The following is a 19,190-nucleotide window of genomic DNA, read 5'->3' on the forward strand; positions in this document are numbered from 1 at the left end:
GTCTGCTGTGACCGCGTTCGGGAAGGTTCTGTGACACAGAGTCAAGTTCAACTGCAGCAGAGATGTCAGAGACGGGAGAATCGCCACCAATCAGAAGCTCGGCTTGTCTTGCGAGCGGGATCGATGTAACAATGAGGGGGTCGAGAGCGGGAAGCCGTGCATGCTTGGGATTGGTGGCTGGTGCACCGGGGGCGTGGCCTGGACGTTGGGATAAGTAGCGGGCTGCTGAGACGAACGAGGTGGCGTGAGACGACAGACTGCTGAAGAACAGAGAGACAATAGGAGAAGAAACAGCAAAAGAGCCAGAGAAAAGCAGGAATAAATGAACCAGAAAGAGAAACCGGAGACCTCACTTAGCTGGCTGTAACACGAGGCCAAAACAGCGTGCTGGACTTTTTTTTCTTTTCTTATTTTGTCACAGTCTCCGGAACACGGCTGTGGCTGTACCACTGGTTAAGTATAGATTTCCTGGTTAATAAATATCTGTGAGCCTGCTAGCATCACTATAATATTAACAGCGCCTTTTTTCTTACTTCTTCCTCCCACCTTCCTGGACAAAGCTGCTGCGTTCCCTCCGAGAGCGCTTCACAAGACGGATCGCAGACTGAGCTGCCCACATTGTTCCCTCTTGACTGAATGTTAAAACAATAACTCAGGTGCAACAGCCTTCAATAGGTAGCGGGAGGCATTGTGACGTTGAGAGGGAACGCCTCAAATGAAGAAAAGGAGCACCCACGCGACATTCTGCACGTAACACACACGCAGGCACAACTGAAGAGGAGTTATAGTTTGAAAACTGGCCAGCAAGCGTCGTGACTTTTGTGTTTCACAAATTGAAATGACAGCAGCAAGAAGTGAAAACAAAAGCCCAAAGGAGACAATACACTGCAAAACAGAAATAGGCCTATCTATACTGTAACAAAGGGCTGGCGCTGGGTCTTTGTGTGCGCGTCTGTGCTTGCACTGAACTATTCCGCTTTGTAGAGCTAAGTTGCACGGTCTGCAACGGTGCTTCCCGCGCGTAGGAGCCGTTTACCCTGCTGCAGACACCGTACCCCTGTACTGGACTTTTGGGACAGCCTTGCACCAGCACTGACCCCTACCAAGCGCGGGAAAGGGCTCCCGGGATCATTAGTGCACCTGGCAGGAGGCAGGGGGAGTGGGGCGGCTGATAGCGGACACTGATTGGTCGGGGTTAACCTACACTGTTGTAAGGGTTGTGGGATAAAGCGGCAGTCTGCGTGCTGTGGGGGTGGAGAGTGGGAGAAGTACCCGTGTAACCTGCATTGCTGACCTGCGTATCCGGGGCTTATGCAAAGTAAAAGTGATTGCTGCTTTTGAAGAACTCCTGTTCCACCCTTCCGTTCTGACCAAGGCGTTGCAATATCTATTAACAACAGGTTCCCGCTATAGTGCGCTAGCTGTTTGGTTTACGGGGTGTGTTTTCTATGTGTTTTTTGGGGGAAAGCTTTGTTATAATAATCTGCAATTCTACTTTGCGTTTCGTTGCCCCATAATGAATGCATATGCATATTTTCAAATGAATTCAACAAGTCGATTACCAGTTATAAGACTCACAAGCTTTTATAGAAACAAACGCCCAATAATAATAATAATAATAATAATAATAATAATAATAATATGACGCCTGCCAAATAAGTAATAATAATAATAATGAGCAGTTTAAAATGATTATAATTATAAACGGACTCTGACATTAGAGTCCCAAGATCATTTTACACGGAATTTGGAGACAGTTTGAAAAGCAGTTGCTCTGCATTCTGAATCACCCTAGAAGAATTTCCCCACTGATGTTTTATTGCTGCCACCAAGTGGCGAAAACGTGGAATTGCATAAAGAATCAGTCACTGTGCATACAGGAGGCCCATTCGACTGCTCAGTGTGTGACAAAACTGCATAAATGCATCTTTATTTACACAGAAAGTGCTTGAACTAAACAGCAGCAGCAACATATTAGATGCACAGATGCTCACACAAGACAAAATGGCAAGATGCAGTAATTATGTTTAATACTATTAATGATGCTTATAAATGTCATGCCATGCGTTACAGTATTTATGCAATAACATTGAATTCATTAAAACAAACAAAGTTTAATAATGCTAAGCACATTTCAGTCATTATCAGTCACATTTCAACACCCCAAGTGCTTTTAAATGTTTAATATCACGCTCATATACGAATGCATTTCCAAATCCAAATACTATTGATTCAATAATATTCAAGAGATGCAGATTTTTAAATTCAAAAAGGAATTCGTGCACGATTACATAAGAATCCATTTTGATTGTAGAATGAATCCATAAATAAAAAAGACTGCCAAAAGAATGCATTGTGAATACAGCAACAGGGTTCGTGTTTTGAAACAAAGTGATGATGGTGGAGGCGAATGTAGCCACGGCACTGTCAAAAACGTGGGTGTAATTCCGGACGGTGTTTCTGCGTGGCTCAGTCCATTTGGAAGCGCAGTGGAGACTGTCATCGCCATTTGCTTTTCATCTCAATGAGAACAGAAGTTACAGCTGTTCCCGGAAAGTCAGCTACGGAATCCTCAGGGCTGGATGAACTGCGGTTGTGATTGGTTGGCTGCCTGGCTTATGATAGTGTAGTTCATGCTGGTGCCTCTAGGTGGCACATCACCCGGAACAGGCGAATTTGAATCAGTCCATTCTTTTGAGAAGCTGACCTATAAAACAGGAAAATATTTATACAATGAAATAAAAAAAATATATATGAAGCATTTCAACTTTTATGTCACAATAATCCTAAATTACATTTAATTGTTAGTCAATGTACTTCGTTCTCTCTCATGTATATTTTTTTCATAGTGTGATGTAAAGAAAAGCAATACGATGAGGCATGAGGATCAGTATAACAACAGGACTCATTCACACACATGTATTTACTGGTATCAGCAGAGCAGCTCCAGAGAGGATCTTTGTTCTGTTTAATGAATCCACTGGCAGAACCATGCTGTCACATGACTGCTCTTCTCTCACTCTGCAGGAAGGGCCATTTGGGTCTCCTGACCATCCCTAGATAAGGTCAGGGCCAGACAGGTGCTGAACCAGTGATACCAGTATACCAGTGCACCCACCAGCTTCAGAAACAGCGTCTCCTGCTCCTCCGACAGCAGCGGCAGGCCGCTGAGCCGTTGCCACGGCGACTCGTAGCGTTCCACCCTGAGAGGGCTGCGCGGGAAACTGGCATCCTGGGGCTCCGGACTCGAAGCCACCAGCAGAGTGGCGCCCACACCCTGCAGCGTCTGCAAGAGAGACAGCAGAGATCCTCATAGTATACTGGGCAGCCTTCATCACAGACTGGGCTCCATTCAGATTAACCCTCATCACCTTTTGGACCCCCAGCAGTACAATTGTATGCTGCCATTTTTTAATTTTTCATTTCTCACAATTTGCTCCTCTGACTTTGTCAGAAACTATGTCTGCAATGTTCTTACAGAAAGTTATGATTCAATTTATTTTTAAGGAATTCATATTAATTGGGTCCAAGATTTTCTGCTTTCTCCGCCATGCATGCTGCTTTACTATTCTTAGATTTTTTTCCCCCAAAACAGAGACTGAAACTACAAAGGTGATTTCCTGAAAATCTGTTGGGCTTCTGCAATAAAAACAAGCTTGATTCATGAGTAGTCTCCTATAGGTCATCAACATGGCAACACGTCGATATTCAAGATATACAACAGCAGATGTTCTGCAGAGGATTCGAAATGATAAAAGTATAAAGTATCTTGAGATTCCTAAGATTTGACAACAAACAGACAAGACAGGAGAGAAGAGGAACTGATAAACGAGCAGCAATCCGTGACGTCTGAAAAATGTTTGCCTGCAGGCTCAAGAAGGCGTCCTTTCAGACAGTAAACTTGCAAAGTATGGCATCAAAATATGGTGGAACCACGATGCAGCTATTAGTGTTCGTCTGCAAAACCCAAGGAGTATTCGTCAGCCGGGAGTGAAGCCTGCCCTGGAAGGATGTTGGCCAGCAGGCAGCGACCCCCAGTCTGGTTGAACGAAAAAGATGTTGTGTTCAAGTGGATCCCAAAGAGACTCCCACACCACCGTCACTTGAGTTAATGTTGGTTTTCATAACCTTGCAGCAAAATGCAAAAACTATGTTAACTGCACTGTGCTGTATATATAAAACAAAAAGGTTAGGATTGAATCGTGACAGAAGCGTTGGCATTTCAAATCCAGTTCAGCACTACCCAGTCCCCCTTACCAGCTGTCTGACCCTGGGCTTGCTTAATCCAACGTGAGCGGTGCTGTATATTGGGCTGTGTGGCTTCCCTTTCTGCAAAAGCTTAGAAACACTAAAAGAAGCTTCAAAGCCAAGCGTTTCAAAGACTTTCTCCATTTCTCCAAAGTCACCGTGCAGATTTACCGTCAAACTTTTCTAAGGGTATTACTGAGAAGATGTCAATCGTCATATTATGCATGCATGTTAAAAAAAAAACACACACAACGCAAGCATTGTAAAGATGAGCAAGGTATGGTAAAGCATATTTTTTAAAAAAAACATGACAAACCAGGTCAGGCACATGCTTAGTATAACCATGGAACCAGCATGAGGGGTAACTGCGTATTTGTTGCGCTCACCGTGTTGTCGCGGGGGGTGAGCGGCTCTTGCCTGGCCAGAAGCAGCGTCCTCTTCTTGTCCTTACACCGCTTGTTCTGGAACCAGACGCGGACGACGCGGTGGCTGAGGCCGGTCACCTTGACCAGCTGCTCCTTGGCCAGCGCGTCAGGACGCGGGTTCATCGCGTAGCAGGACCGCAGTGCCAGCAGCTGCGGCTCGCTCAGGACAGTGCGCACACGGGCAAGTCTCTCCCCGCCGCGGAGCACCCGACCCTCGCACGGGCTCCCTGAGAATAAACAGCCGGGGAGAGAGGGGAAAGAAAGAGCAACAGCACGGTCAACTTACGACTGTGTACAAGGATCAGTTGAGTTCAATGGAATTAATATTAAACACTGTCATTTAGTTAAAATGAGAAAGGTGTGGATTCAGTACAAAAATGTAGCGCTGCCTTGTACATGTAGATACATGCACACTATATATATATATGGTTTGTTTGTTCAAAGTCAGTTTTTATGAATGAAATCAAGTTTGTTGCTGTCTTCCCATTGAAACAGTGAAAGAAGGTTCCTGAACATCAGACTTTAATTTGTTCACAGAAAAACAAACTTTGAAAAAAAAAAAAAAAAAAACATATTCTTTGAATAACTCAGTTAAAGCTTTGTGAATAATCCTTATCAAATTTTACTACTGTATTTTTGCGTGGTATTTTTGCACAGCATTTTTGCACAGTATTTTTGCACAGTATTTTTGCATGGCATTTTTGCACAGCATTTTTGCACGGCATTTTTGCACGGCATTTTTGCACAGTATTTTTGCACAGTATTTTTGCACGGTATTTTTGCACAGCATTTTTGCACAGCATTTTTGCACAGTATTTTTGCATGGTATTTTTGCACAGTATTTTTGCAGTTTTCCCATGTTTTTCCCTTGGTTGTATTATTGCATTTACCACAGTTTACTGGTAACATTTTAGTCTAGGGATCCGTTATAAGGAATTATAAACAACAGCAAAATATAAAGACAGACAGACAGGCATAGAAGGACAAAAAGAACGGAAAAGGGAGACAGACAGACAGACAGATAGACTATGGGCTGGTTTCACAGACCATGATTAGCACTAATCTTGGATTACCTCATGTAACCTTAGGTAACATAGTCCAAAATTAGTGCTTATCAGGGTCTGTGAACCCAGCCCTATAGCCGTCATAACTATAAACAATAGCAAAACAAAACAATGGCAAAAGTGTATAAAATAATGTTATTATTTCTAATCAAATTCTATAATTGTTAATAGCATAATTAATAACATGTTTATAATCACTATTAACTGACCTCTAAACTAAAGTGTTACAAGTTTACCTTGGTTTGCCATGTTTATTAATAATCTTTACCATACCTCGTTATTCTTTACAATGCTTACCTATGCTTTATTACACATTGCTTTTACTGTGCTTTACCATGCTTAAACTGTGTGTATTACACTTTGCTGTGCTTTTACTTGGGAAACTCGTATAGGGATCGGACCCCTGTTGTGAGCTGTATTTCTCTTCTCTCAAGGGCACAGCCTGTGAGTTTCTGAGTCCCTTCTCTTGCTGAACATGCTCACCTGTTAGCCCTGGCTGTGGGCTGCCAGAGCCCCCCTCCTCTGGGCTCTCGGGGATCGGCTGCTCAGTCTGGCAGTGCAGCCCTCCTGGCTGCAGAGTGAACTGGTCTCCAGGCAGGAGCTGCCGAGCGCAGACCACGCAGCGGAAGCAGTGCCGGTGATAGACACGCCCCCTGGCCTTCAGAACCAGGTCCGAGGGGAGGATGGACCCCCCGCACTGGGCACACCTCGCTGTGAACATCCTGGAACACAGCACAACACACACCGGTACACTGAGCACACCAGGGCAATGCTTCCAGGACTCACCGCTGCCAAGCACAGGGGATAATCTCCCAAACAGCTGCTAAACCCCAACACAAACATACAGCACTGTATAGACAACAAACAAAGGACCAGGATCAGAAATCACGACAGTAATATGACTTAGAATACATAGTGAGAAGTAGGGAACTCATGCTGTGCCTATGCTCCTTGATGTCTGAATGCCTGCATCTCCGCGTTCCAGTGTGTTTGTGGGATTTCATATCTTTGTGTCTCTATGCCCTGTGTTCCTGTGGCCCTTTGTCCCTGTATGCCTGTGTGTGTGTGTATTCCTGTGTGTCTGTATGCATGTTTATGTACGCCTGCTCCTACCTGAGGTAGTCCTCTCTGCAGAATGTCCTGCCTTCTCTCAGGAAGCAGCTGTCCCTGTCCTCCAGTCTGCAGTGGCACTCGGAGCAGCGCAGGCAGGACGCGTGCCACTCCAGATTGGGGGAGACGTGCAGGATGAAGGGGTCCCGAATCTGCAGACCGCAGCCCGCACACACCGCCCCTGTGCCACAGAAACAGGCTTACTGCACACACAGCCCTCGTTCTCTGATTGAGAACCTCACTGACGGGTAGACGACCAACAGGGTAAAGTGCATCAGTGCTCGGTGCAAAACACATGTTTAGAAGCTGTATGGGGAACGAGAAGCTGCCCTGCCAAGACTTACATATTGAAATATAGATTTACTTTAAACCATTAACATTAACAATTACACAAACAGTGATCAATGGGGAAACAGTACTTTAGTGCTGTTTAAAAACATTTCCTATAATACACTATAGTATGTACGTTAGTGTTAGGATAGTCGAGAATTTGCAGCTTTTAAATCGGTCACTTTACCCATAGTGTGGTACAGTGCCACAAACACAGTCAGCTAGACAAACACTAGGAAAACACTGGGCTGTACTGTAATGATGGAAACAGCAAACTTTACAGCGAGATCTGTCTTTGTAAACGTGACCCTTGTATCATATATTAATAATAATAATAATAATAATAATAATAATAATAATAATAATAATAATAAATAATAATAATAAATAATGAGAAGAATCATAAATAATAATACTAAAACTAGTACTATAACACAGTATGCTTACTGAAAAATAATGAACTCACTTTCTGTTGAATCTGCAGCCTCTCCCATTGATCCCAGCTGTCTTCCTCCCCTCCCAGACTCAGCTACAGAGCTGCAAAGCCTGTACAATGTTGCGTTTCTTTGCTGTTTGCCGGGACGGGGATAGAGCTAGACAGTAACCCGTTCCAACAGAGAGCTGATCCAGACTTTGTGATGTGAGTCACTTTTATACCTCTGGCCCCCTCCCGACACACACTCTCACACACGCACTGCCTTGCCACCTAATCTATTAGGGAAATGACAGTGGCGACCAGCTCCCCACCCCCTCATTAGGGAAACAAAAGGAATGCAGCCCGCCCACCAAGTTATTAAAATTAAAACTAATTTGTCCAGCTGCTTGTCGGGTGCAATACAGAGTGACAGCAAGGACTCGGAGGAATTATTATCAAAGCATCCACCCTGTTTAGGGCTTGGCTCAAAACAAGCGTGTTCTTGAATCAGATCATACTCCAGTAACAGCGCCAGGGGAATAATAAGCACTGGTTTTGTTGGCTGTGTGTCTGCGTGGTTAATTGAACTGATTTTAAAGAATATATTGACTCAAAATATTCTATAAGAGTCCTGTGGCACTGTTTGGTAAAATGAAAAGTGAGGTATGAAATAAGTATGGGAAACCACGATAGTTTATGGTAAATTCATGCTAAGCTGCACAATTACTTTGCAAATATACTATTGATCAGCTCATCTAGTAGTGTCAACTCAATGCACACTGTTTTGCTCCATACAACATTTTGATTGATGCATTTATGATGGCACATACCTCTGCAGCCGTCCTCTTCCCCAGTCTGCCGCTAGCCACTTTCAACCAGCATGCTTGCTTATCGGTAGAGGAAATTGCATACCCATTTTATTCCTTAAAAAAATCTGCATTAAAATGTTTGAAGTTATGTGTGTTATTATTTTTTATCATTCAGTTTCTAAACTCAGATTTTCCGATTTGGAATTTCCGGGTTGTCTCGGAAAACCCCTGTCCCTTTTTTGTCAACAGTGTGCGAACCTGTTCTAGAATCCAGAGGTGGGTTGGGGACAGGGATGCGCGCCAATGTTTCCCATGAGACACAAATCACGAGAATTTCCCCCCCAGCAGCCGTGGTGTGCGTGAGTGTCTGTGTGAGACAGTAACGTGAGCACAGTGCATAAATCAGACCCCTGTGCCCTTCAGACTGCAGATGAATTGCCCATCCAGAGCCCCGCTCCGTCTGCCTGGGCAGGAGGTCAGCAGATTTACGAAGGGAGAGGGGATCCTAGCGAGACCCGCACAGTCCGTCACAGGGAAAATGGACACAGATTACCAGCCCCCCCAGCCCAATCTCTCTTTCCTGCTTTCACCTGAAGAAGAGACTGTTGAGATCTTGAAAGCTTCTGATTATTGTTTAGTTAGTCCAGTAAAAGATATCACCTCTCCTTCTCTTTGTCTATCATCTCTGGACTGATACAGCTCCCATTTCATCTATCATGCAATACTAAAAGAAACTTAAATTGAAATGAGTGATGTTTCGGCTTTTTATAATGTCTGATTAAAACTGTTTCAACACAGAAGACATTGAAAAAAAAAGTTGAAATGTTTACCATTGAATTTATGTTTAAGTCGCTCTTAGTATTTTTAAATTTAGCACTATTGGGTGTTTTATATATTTATTTTTTTTATGCTTATGCTATTTGCTTTACTGCAACGTTAAATACGTTTCACATGTTTGCTTTTGCTTTCAATTCTGCTTTCTGACACTTAGGGTCAATTGAAACAGTAGTCTAATAATTCCAGGTCACTGTTTTCCTTTCGAATTGCTGAGATTGATTCTGGTCTGAGACACTGTCCCCTGTCCCGTTGAGTATTGCTGGTTCCGGGTCTCAGCCTTCCCCACCTCACTGTAGAGTGTGAGAGTAATGGGCCGCGTCGTGTGATGCACCTCCTCTGACCCCCGCAGGAAAGACGAGGTTACAGACTCTAGAGCTGCTCTCACAAAGCAGCCTCGCTCTTTTGTACAGCGGTTAAGAAGCTTGTGTGGGGAGTGTGCAGTTGTGGCCAGTATCTGCTACAGTGCTTCACATACATGCACCCTCACCCCACGCTGATCAGCTGCATCCCAGCACCTACAGTGCCTTAACCCCTGTACAAAGCTATGTTTTAGCTTGCTTTTGGACTGTATACTGCTTGAGGTGGATGCCACGAAAGACTCTAAACTCATATCACTTGGGTTGTACTGTTACTCACACTCGTAATTGCCTAAAAGAAGCATTTACCGGCAGGTATTAAACCATTCACTACTGTGTTGATTTCAAAACAGGAAAAGCTGTCCTCCCCTCACCTTTACAATTGAGCACCACTCACTGATAATTAACTTCTGCACTGAGTGATTTAAAAGCCGATTGGAAGCGGATTTTCCACTGACATTTTTACGTCGGTTACACTTTCCTCCTCTAGAGAGGTGCACAGGGGATGTGTTTTTCGGATAGAGAGACACAAGGTACAATGGAATCTGGCTATAGAAGAAGGATCTGTTAAAGTTACAATGAATGTTCTTGACACGACACCCCAAAAACACAAAGAAAACCTGTAATATTCCAAGGGGGCTGGTTTCAGTTCTCAAATCTATCTGTCCTGCCCCATCTACCCTGGCTTCCACAGAGCTGGGTAAGAAAGCCAGCTGCCGTCCAGTTTCCTATAACAGGAAGGGTTCATTCATCACTGCCAGCACATTTACATCCCGTGTTTAATTTTTCTCTCCCGCATGCGATATAGTGTTATTGTTGTTATGATTTCAGGGGGGCTGAGAGCTGATCAGCGTTTGCAAATAAGAAAAATGTAAATCACCTAGCTGTACAGACGTTGACTTTCACTCTCTGTGATCGAAGAAGGAGGCCTGCATCTCCTGCAGCCACTGGAGCCGTGATTAATATACATACCTAATGCAGGGTTTTTTTATATGCCTCACAAAATTAAAACACATGCCTCTTCATTTTCACCCCCCTGTTTATATTAGGCAAAGTGAGGAGGGAAGGGCTAGGAGCCTTGGAGCCAGCAGAGTAAATTGCTGGGCGTGTTTCCCTGCCTGATCAGCATATATATTTATCACTTGGCCGCGGCGCCATTGGGCTGCTTTTAATTACTAGCAATGTGAAGTGTTGGGACGGAGCTGTTAGGAGCGTGGGGGGGGGGGGGGGGGCACGTCCTCTGCTTGTTACAGACCTGTCACCGAATATTAAATCAATTTCATTAGGGCCGGGGGTAATTTGGAAACCGAATAGATTAAAGCCCTGAAAGTTTGAAAAGAGAAAATTAAGAAACTTCGGATAGAGGATCCACGCAAGGTCAAACGCAAGAGTGTGAGTGTGGAGGGGGGGGGGGGGGGGTGGATTAAAAGAACAGCTTATTCAAATAAGGGACAAGTATGGAACAAGGATCTGTTCCTAGAGATATGGGCAAGTCCTGCAGCCTTGGACCAGATCTCGCCAGATCTGGGAAGCTGCGCTGGGTTGACCCTAGTTAGTAATTGGATAGGGGTCTGTGATCTGGTGATCTGATATTAACATGGGCCATACGCGTGTCAGTCTTGACTATTCTAAAATCAATGTACCAGCAGTGGTCTCCTATCTGAATCTCAGTGCTGTAGACCTGTGCTCCTGTGTAATGTACCGGCACCTCCTGGGTATCCACACCCTTGCACCCGCTCACCAGCAGCTGCTGTAATATTCAACAGTCGCTTGCTTTGTTTATCTGTCTGTTTATTTGTCTGTCTGTCTGTCCATAAATGTGTCCATCTCTACGTCAGCCTTACATTCTTGCAAATATCGTGAACATTGCTGCTTATTAAATTATGATGAAACTTGGTATTTACATGGTTAGTTGGTCTTACAGTAACTAAAAAGATTTGATTTGTGTGTGTGCATGTGTTTGTGCATGTTTGTTTGTGTGTGCATATGTTTGTGTTTGTGTGTGTGTGTGTCTGTGTGCGTGTGTTTGTGCATGTGTGCCTAGCACCGATACTCTCCAGGTCCAGTAATCAGATGAAACATTGTCACCAGCGACAGCACAATCTCTTTTCCTGCTGGGCTACTTTACCATTCCCTTATCTAGCAGTATCAGAGGCGGCTGTTTGGACTAGTTTAGGGGGTGATGATATGACCACACACAAAGAGTATGAAGAGTCTCCCACTTCAGAGAGGCTGATCAGTCCAGTGGAAAGCATCTGCTTCTACTTCGAATGAGCCATGGTCCTGGAGATAAGGATCCGATAACCCTCAGACACACAAACTGTACAGAGCTTACAACCCCCTGGCCTGTGGGAGTCGTATACATTCTGCTGAGGTGCACCATAGCATGCATATTAAAAGCACAGTAACTACAAAGCTATTATTATTATTTGTTTATTTAGCAGACGCCTTTATCCAAGGCGACTTACAGAGACTAGGGTGAACTATGCATCAGCTGCAGAGTCACTTACAAATACATCTCACCCGAAAGACAGAGCACAAGGAGGTTAAGTGACTTGCTCAGGGTCACACAATGAGTCAGTGGCTGAGGTGGGATTTGAACCGGGGACCTGGTTACAAGCCCTTTTCTTTAACCACTGGACCACACAGCCTCCAGAGGCAAGCATGGTTTAAAACAAGCACGGTGAATTGCCATTCCGTTGTGATATGAAAATCTAACATCCTTTAATAATGTTAGCGTTTCAGAACTTTAGAGAATGCATTTTATATACCAGACTCTTTCTACTTAAGACATAATAGGTAATGAAACCAAATTACTGTAAATATCAGATAGTAAATTGTCAAATTCTTTTCGTTTGATAGTAACTTAACACAAACTTCTAAGGTGCATTCGGGTTCAAAAGAATGTAGGTAACCGCACCTGTCACATGACCGGGGTCTGGCAGCAGCAAAGTCATCCAGGGAACCTGCGAATTCTTTGTGTTGCCAAGCAACAGTGTCTCGCGTCCACAGTTACCCAGCGACGGGGAGAGTTTTCTGCAGAGCGGTGTATCGGCACGGGAGAGCAAAGGTAAACACAGGTACTGTACCTAAACAAATAAAACACGCCTTTGGTTCGTAAATCCTTTAATTGCATTATCTGCAAATTAAACATTAGCTTGAATACTATGCAAAGTGATAACGTGCTTCACAACAATGCGGTGCCTCGCTATCATCAGATATTTCTTAGCTAATGGGTAATGTAGGCCTATTTATAAAATATAGCTTATGTGTTACTACTTTATAGTACGTTAGTGCAAGTAAAACATGTTATTAATCAATGTAGAATTGTATTTGTACAATTAATTAATTCTGTAATTTGTATTGATTTAATTAAACATTTTTGCACTGTACTCGTGCTGTATTCGAGAAAGTACAGAAATTGTGTACAGTATTTATCATAAAAATCTCTGACAAATACATGTATATTTCTCATTATGCAATAATAATAATAATAATAATAATAATAATAATAATAATAATATTGTAACTGATTTTCCAGATTAATTCGTAATGGAAACTCGGATAGATGTTTTGGCCAAGCCCAAAAAGAATTTCCTGAAATTCCCAGACAGGTAAAAAAAAAAAAATCGAGAGAGAGAGAGAGAGAGAGAGAGAGAGATTTTGCGTGGGAAGTTGGCTCTTTTGAGCAAAGTCTTGTCTTTATAATCATATACATGTTTAAGATGCATATCTCTATAAACTTACATAAGGTGCATTGTACTTTATATTTAAAACTCAGGAACTTTTCCTCACTTTCAATAAACTGATTATATTTGTGAACTGCACATTTTAAACCAGTTTCCAATGGATCACAGATTACCCATCTGTGCACAGTTGACTTGGTTTACTGTACAGTTAGTTTACATTCGCTCAGTGGTAGATTTAGTTGTAGATTGGAACCCAAATTCTCCTGCAATTGAAACCCACTTCTTTACTTTGTAATACAATTGGCATGGCCCAGCATTTAATTGCAGTGATATTTTTTACTCTGTTATAGCACAAGAATTGCCTGTTTTTAAATGCATGTCTTTGTTGACAGTGATCTCCCTTAAACAAGTTTACCATAGTGAAAGCATGGTAGAGCATAGTTACGCATTGGGAAGCCCAGAGCATAATATTTTTAAAGCATGGCAAACCATAGTAAACTATGTTAAATGCACAGTGTAGCCAATGGGGAAAACTACAAACCTACTGTGGTAATCCTTTCGAAGGATAACGCTGTCCTGTAAGCTTGTTTTACAGTGTGTGTGCTTTCTTTGCAGGCATTCTGTATACTGGCTGGATAACATGCCTTCACAGAGGGCTGCAACTACCAGTGGTAAGGAGGCTGGCACAACGCAGTAGTGGGTTGCAGACTGGCATGCCTCATTTTAGCAACTTTCTGGCCTCAGTTTTAGCAGCCATGCTCTTAAAACCCATATAAAAGTGAACCACAATTAAAGCACAGCAAAGGGTAATAAAGCTAAGGGAAAGCATGGTAAAGCACAGGTAAGCATTGTAAAGACCAGCGAGGTATGGTAAAGTATATTAATAAACATGCCACAGCAGGGTAAACTATGGTAAATGCAGAGTATAAGCATGGGAACAGCATGGAAAAAGTACACAAATACAGTGGTAAACTTTTATAAGGGAAGAGAGGGAATGACAATGCATTTAAAGAGAAAGTCGCTTTTAACTTTCAGTAAAGCTCATCATGTTTGCTGTCATTCCTAGTGGTTCTGATTGCATTTGCTTAAATACTAAGGGGCAGATGTAAGTGGGACTTTAGCGGTCGCTAAAGGTGCGGCTTATATAAAGAATGTTTTTCACCTGGCGTTCTGCACCCGCTGTCAGATTAGCACTTTGCCATCATTAATCCATTTAAATGATATTGAAATGTATTCAGTGAAGAAAAAAGCATGCAATTGGGTGGGGATCTGGAATACTAACCGGGCACAAACATTGCAGTGAGATGTAAGGATTTTGCCTTGCACTTGGGCAATTGCTCACCCTGCAAAAACTTTGCACCTCCTCTGACAAGGTGCAAACCATTGTAGAAGCAAGTAATTAAGAGCTGCATAAAACCACACACCTTCAGAGACCTGTAATTGGCTTCAGGATGGCTGCTGTCTGTGGTCCTGATGCGGCGACGCTTGGCTCTTGTTGAGGACAGGCAGGAAAACCTTCGGAGGAGAAGGGCAAGGCGGAGATGCCAGGGTCACTTTGTTTGGGATGGGTTGTCCTCTCCGCTTGCCTCTCCAGCGGTGATGCCCTCCTCCTGTTCCTGCTGCAGGCCTGTGCTGCGTTGCGAGTTTCGCTCTTGTTTGCCACCGCCGGTCCTGCCACCTTTTCATCACCTGGTCCTCCAGGCAACACTGACAGCATTGACTTTCTCCACTGTAGAGGACTATATGGCCTCTTTGGTAGCATAACTGATGTTGGCTTTTCCTAATAACTCAGCTGTAATGACACTCAGCTCCTCCTCTGAATACTTTTCTCTTCCGTGCACCAACAGGACTTTGCTGCCATTCCTCTGACATATTTTTTTGTTTGGTTTGATTTTCGTGCTCCACAAATCGCATCCAGCGCCTGCTGCTCTCTGCACTCCTAACTCCCCTCAAGTCTGGGCTGTAAGTGCGGCCGCTAAATACCCCGCTGCACAGGCGGCGCTCATTGAGACCCTCATTATCATGATTGCAGCTCTTCATTTACACGTGTTGAGTAATTTGCATTGTTCTTAAGTTTACATAGGCCACAGTGCAAAATAATTGCCTGGCCTCCATTGTTGTCATAGCGCCTATCCTTATATCAGCCCCTAAGTCTTTTATTTTGTTGATGTTTTGTCTGTGCTCAATTGCATCTTACGCTAGATCCACCGAAGTGTCTTCATAGAACTAAGAGGTCTAGGGATCGGACACTTTGACTCATGTTTCCTTTATTTATTTTTTTATTTTATATTTATATTTTTGGCAATAGATAGCTTTAGGTCATGCTGGTGCTTATTAACATAAATTATTACTAATATAAAGAATAGTGATTTATTTATTTAATAATCTCAATAGATGGGACACCCCAAATTAAAAAATCTATACAACATATACATGATTCACAATGTGTTAATCAAATCAAAATATACTGTGTGTATATATATATATATATATATATATATATATATATATATATATATATGTGTGTGTGTGTGTGTGTGTGTGTTTTTTATAGAGTAAATTGAACAGGGTACAATGGTAGTCAATATTGTCATCCCCTCTCCCCAGTGGTCCAAATAGGTTCTCCTCTACCCTAATAAAGTGTAATACCATCCCTTTAAAAGGATCCTGCTCTCCTTCCTTTTTCAGTATTAACACCTAGACTGTCTGAATTGAGCCAGTTCAAAGCGCTGAATACGAAGTACAGCGAGGATAGGTGAGCCTTTAGATGATTATTATATATATATATATATATATGTGTGTGTATATATATATATATATATATATATATATATATGTGTGTATATATATATATATATATGTGTGTGTGTGTGTGTGTGTATATATATATAATATAATATATATATATACCTTACTTTTAATTATTTAGTTTTTCCTGCTGTCTATAAAGCAAATAGGCTTGGTTATGAAAGAAGATGTTAAATGTCAGGTTATTGGTTTTGTATTTTTTAACAAGAGGGTAATGGAATGAATATATGGGGGTGTGACAGGATGGCGTCACGGCCCAGGCTGGCTACCGGCAGGAATTACACCAAGAGACAGAAAGCTGCAGGTTTGAGTGCGTACGCGCACGTTTATTTAACAAAATAACACAAAACACAGGAACAAAATAAACACGGCATGAGGGACAAAATAAAAGGTTTAAACAAAAGAATAACTATGTGTAGCCTTCACTACCACGCTAATAAACAATACAAAAATCACAGCACAAACACTCAGGCTTTCTGGATCTTTATATACATGTGGCCACTCCTCAATTATCTAACTGTTGAATGGCCAAACCTGTGATGCTGGCAGGGACAGATTTAACCCTGTCAAGCTTACATTCCCCCACACAAACTATTTACAGCAGCAGGGCTTCTGCCGCAGGGGGCCGTTGTGCCCTGCCGTCTCAAGATCTGGTTTATTGGTGGAGAGTTAGACTCTCTACCCAGGGAGCGCGTGCTCTTCCAAATGACCTGTATAGCACCTAAACACTGCAATTCCAAAGCGTATTAAAGGACTCCGATTTTCTTCAGTCTTAGTTTCCATAGTCTGACCTTTGCAACCGTCTCAGCTTTTGATGTTATAGCATCGGTTTGTCTTTACATTTTATAGTAAATTGGCCTTTGCAGCTGTTTTGTTGCCTGTGTTTTATATAAAGGTATCAAGTTTTTTTTCAAAACGGAAAGCGCTTAAAAATTGGAAAATTGTTGTTGTTTTTTTTTTTCACCTGTTAGACGCTCTCCCATATGGACAGTGAGTGCAGCTGCTCTTAAATCCACGGCTACCAAAAGACTGGAGGAGCTAGCCCAGCCCAAAGCAGTCAGCCAGGAGTGGGAGCCACAGCGCTTTGTTTACTCAGTAGTAAGTAACAGTCCCACTTATACGACCATGATTCCCCCTTCTAAAACTTCACCACTGTAAACCACCATTGTTATCTTGCAGTTATCCTCCATGCTTTCCTCATGGTTTTGCATTCATCATACTTTGCCATGTTTTTTAGTATGCTTTATCAGGGATGGAAATAAGACTCCCATTGCATAGCAGTTTGATCCATTCCTGGTTTTGCTGTGAGTTTAATAAGACTGAGCTCGTTACCTATAGTCAGTGGCTAATCAAGCTCATAACAAAACCTGGAATACGTGAAACTGCAGGTGAGCGAGGCTGTGAAGAGTGCAGTCCCCAGCCCACGCATTCTCCAGCTGGCCCGGCCCAAGAGACGATACCCCCCTGTGGCTCGTGATTCTCTGATCTGGAGTCCGGAGCAGGGAATCAGCATTGTCACTGAGGCAGCGTGCAGCGCCGTTGCCACTCCCCGGCTCCAGGACCTAGCAAGTAAGCCATCATTGCGTTAACTACTGACTTTTTTTCCTTTACAGTAAAAGTGAATTCAGCCCTTGTTTTTCTGCTATTTGTTTTTTCTCTGTTTAGCAAGTGCAAATGCAAAGACCATTTCTTCCTTTTTTTCTTGGAAAGAAATAAAAACAATCTGAGCAGTATAAAGCAAAAGAAGAGTTGCTCAGAGCAACCAAAAAAAAAACACCAGCTCTTTGCTGTAACTAAATCGTTCCTTGCTGGTTTCATGCACTCGTTGCTTTAATATACGGCTTTAAAGTCATCTGGATGAGATGATTGGAGGAGGTATTCAAAGTGATTCTCAACAGCAAGAACATCACGCTAGTTAAGATAACCGTTACAGTTGATGCATATTTCATACCCACACACCAGGTTATTTTGATGTTGTTGCTTGAACTCATCATGTGGTAAGATTTGCTGTAAAATTGCCCCTGCAACGGCTGTAGTTACTTGAAAAAGTAACACAAAAAGCTTGTGGGTCGGTATCATGGCCCCTGGTCACCTGCCCAAATCCATCCGGCGCTTCCTTCTTCTTTTCCTCCAGCGGCCAAAAAAGTGCACCCCCTGTTCCTCCCGGAAAAGCCCACGGCATGGCCGGTCCCTGAAAGCGCCATGAAGGTCGTGGCTAGCGATCGCGTCCACATGCTGGCCAAACCCAAAGTACGGAAGGGAATCTTTGAGGGTTACGACCCCTACCTAGTGACAGAGACCGCCAAGCAGGCCCAGGCGTCTCTGAGGGTCCTGGAGCTCTCCACGCCACTCCCACGGAAAGTGCGGCACAAGAAGATCTAGGAAAGCACCCGGGAAGAGGCAGATTCAGTCGCTGGTTTTTACAATAAATTTCTGTGTATGAAATGCCAGGTGTCCAGGCTGTCTTACCTCATGACTGTGCTACACAGTGCTTTAGTTCGGTTTCACAGGGCCCCAGTTAGCACTAATATTGGACTACCTTGTGTTATTTTAGGGGTCTGTGAAACCAATCACTAATGTCTGATATTAGTGGTAATCATGACTGTGTGAAACCAGCAGTTCAGCTTCAACTAACATTAGAATTGACTTATTCTCTAATAAAACATCTCTATTTTTCCAGCAGAAATGTTTAGTATGAATGTTTGTTAAGCAAAGTGACAGCTCTGACAGTGTAAGCCTTTTCTCTGCTCTTTCATAATTTTGATACTGTAAAAAAAAAAAAAAAAAAAAGTTTGATGGGTAAACAATTCGTTGTATTAGCCTGGTAAAACAAAGGAAGCCCAGAGAGGTATGGCAAAGCATATTTAAAGAATGGCAAAACAGGGGAAACTATGTTACATACATAGTACAACTATGGGAAAACTGCTAAATTACTGTGCAAATTAATTTTTATAACGGGGGGCTCTCGATAAGCAGCACAAGTACAACACGACGATAAGGGAGCCGTGAACATGGTATTGCACAGAGGTCTATTCTTAACCCTCATGGTTTAAACCTTTCACCTGTTTTTATTTTTTCAGGATTTTTTTTCCAAAGCCC

General features: G+C 42.8%; 2 protein-coding genes across 3 annotated transcripts; one reads left to right on the top strand and one right to left on the bottom strand.

Annotated features, from left to right (window-relative positions):
- Window positions 1–4,577: 4,577 nt before the first annotated feature.
- On the bottom strand, window positions 4,578–7,671 carry LOC131721831 (insulin gene enhancer protein ISL-3-like). The gene is made up of 4 exons (XM_059014822.1): window positions 7,644–7,671; window positions 6,851–7,028; window positions 6,276–6,459; window positions 4,578–4,949 (listed from the first exon to the last, which is right to left on the bottom strand). The coding sequence occupies exons 1-4, from the start codon at window positions 7,669–7,671 to the stop codon at window positions 4,581–4,583; spliced, it is 759 nt and encodes a 252-aa protein (XP_058870805.1). The 3' UTR covers window positions 4,578–4,580.
- Window positions 7,672–12,604: 4,933 nt separating this feature from the next.
- Window positions 12,605–18,820, top strand: LOC117428885 (testicular haploid expressed gene protein-like). Of its 2 annotated transcripts, none has more exons than XM_034047871.3 (7): window positions 12,605–12,674; window positions 13,136–13,208; window positions 13,899–13,954; window positions 15,972–16,038; window positions 17,063–17,189; window positions 17,480–17,660; window positions 18,226–18,820. In XM_034047871.3, exons 2-7 carry the CDS (start codon window positions 13,147–13,149, stop codon window positions 18,471–18,473), a joined length of 741 nt encoding a protein of 246 aa, XP_033903762.3. In that variant the 5' UTR covers window positions 12,605–12,674; window positions 13,136–13,146; the 3' UTR covers window positions 18,474–18,820. The 2 variants fall into 2 exon arrangements, with proteins under 2 accessions (XP_033903762.3, XP_058871248.1); XM_059015265.1 differs by having other exon boundaries at window positions 12,618–12,664.
- The last annotated feature ends 370 nt before the right edge of the window (window positions 18,821–19,190 follow it).

Source organism: Acipenser ruthenus, chromosome 49 (genome assembly GCF_902713425.1).
Source record: "Acipenser ruthenus chromosome 49, fAciRut3.2 maternal haplotype, whole genome shotgun sequence".
NCBI classification, from domain to species: Eukaryota; Metazoa; Chordata; class Actinopteri; order Acipenseriformes; family Acipenseridae; genus Acipenser; species Acipenser ruthenus.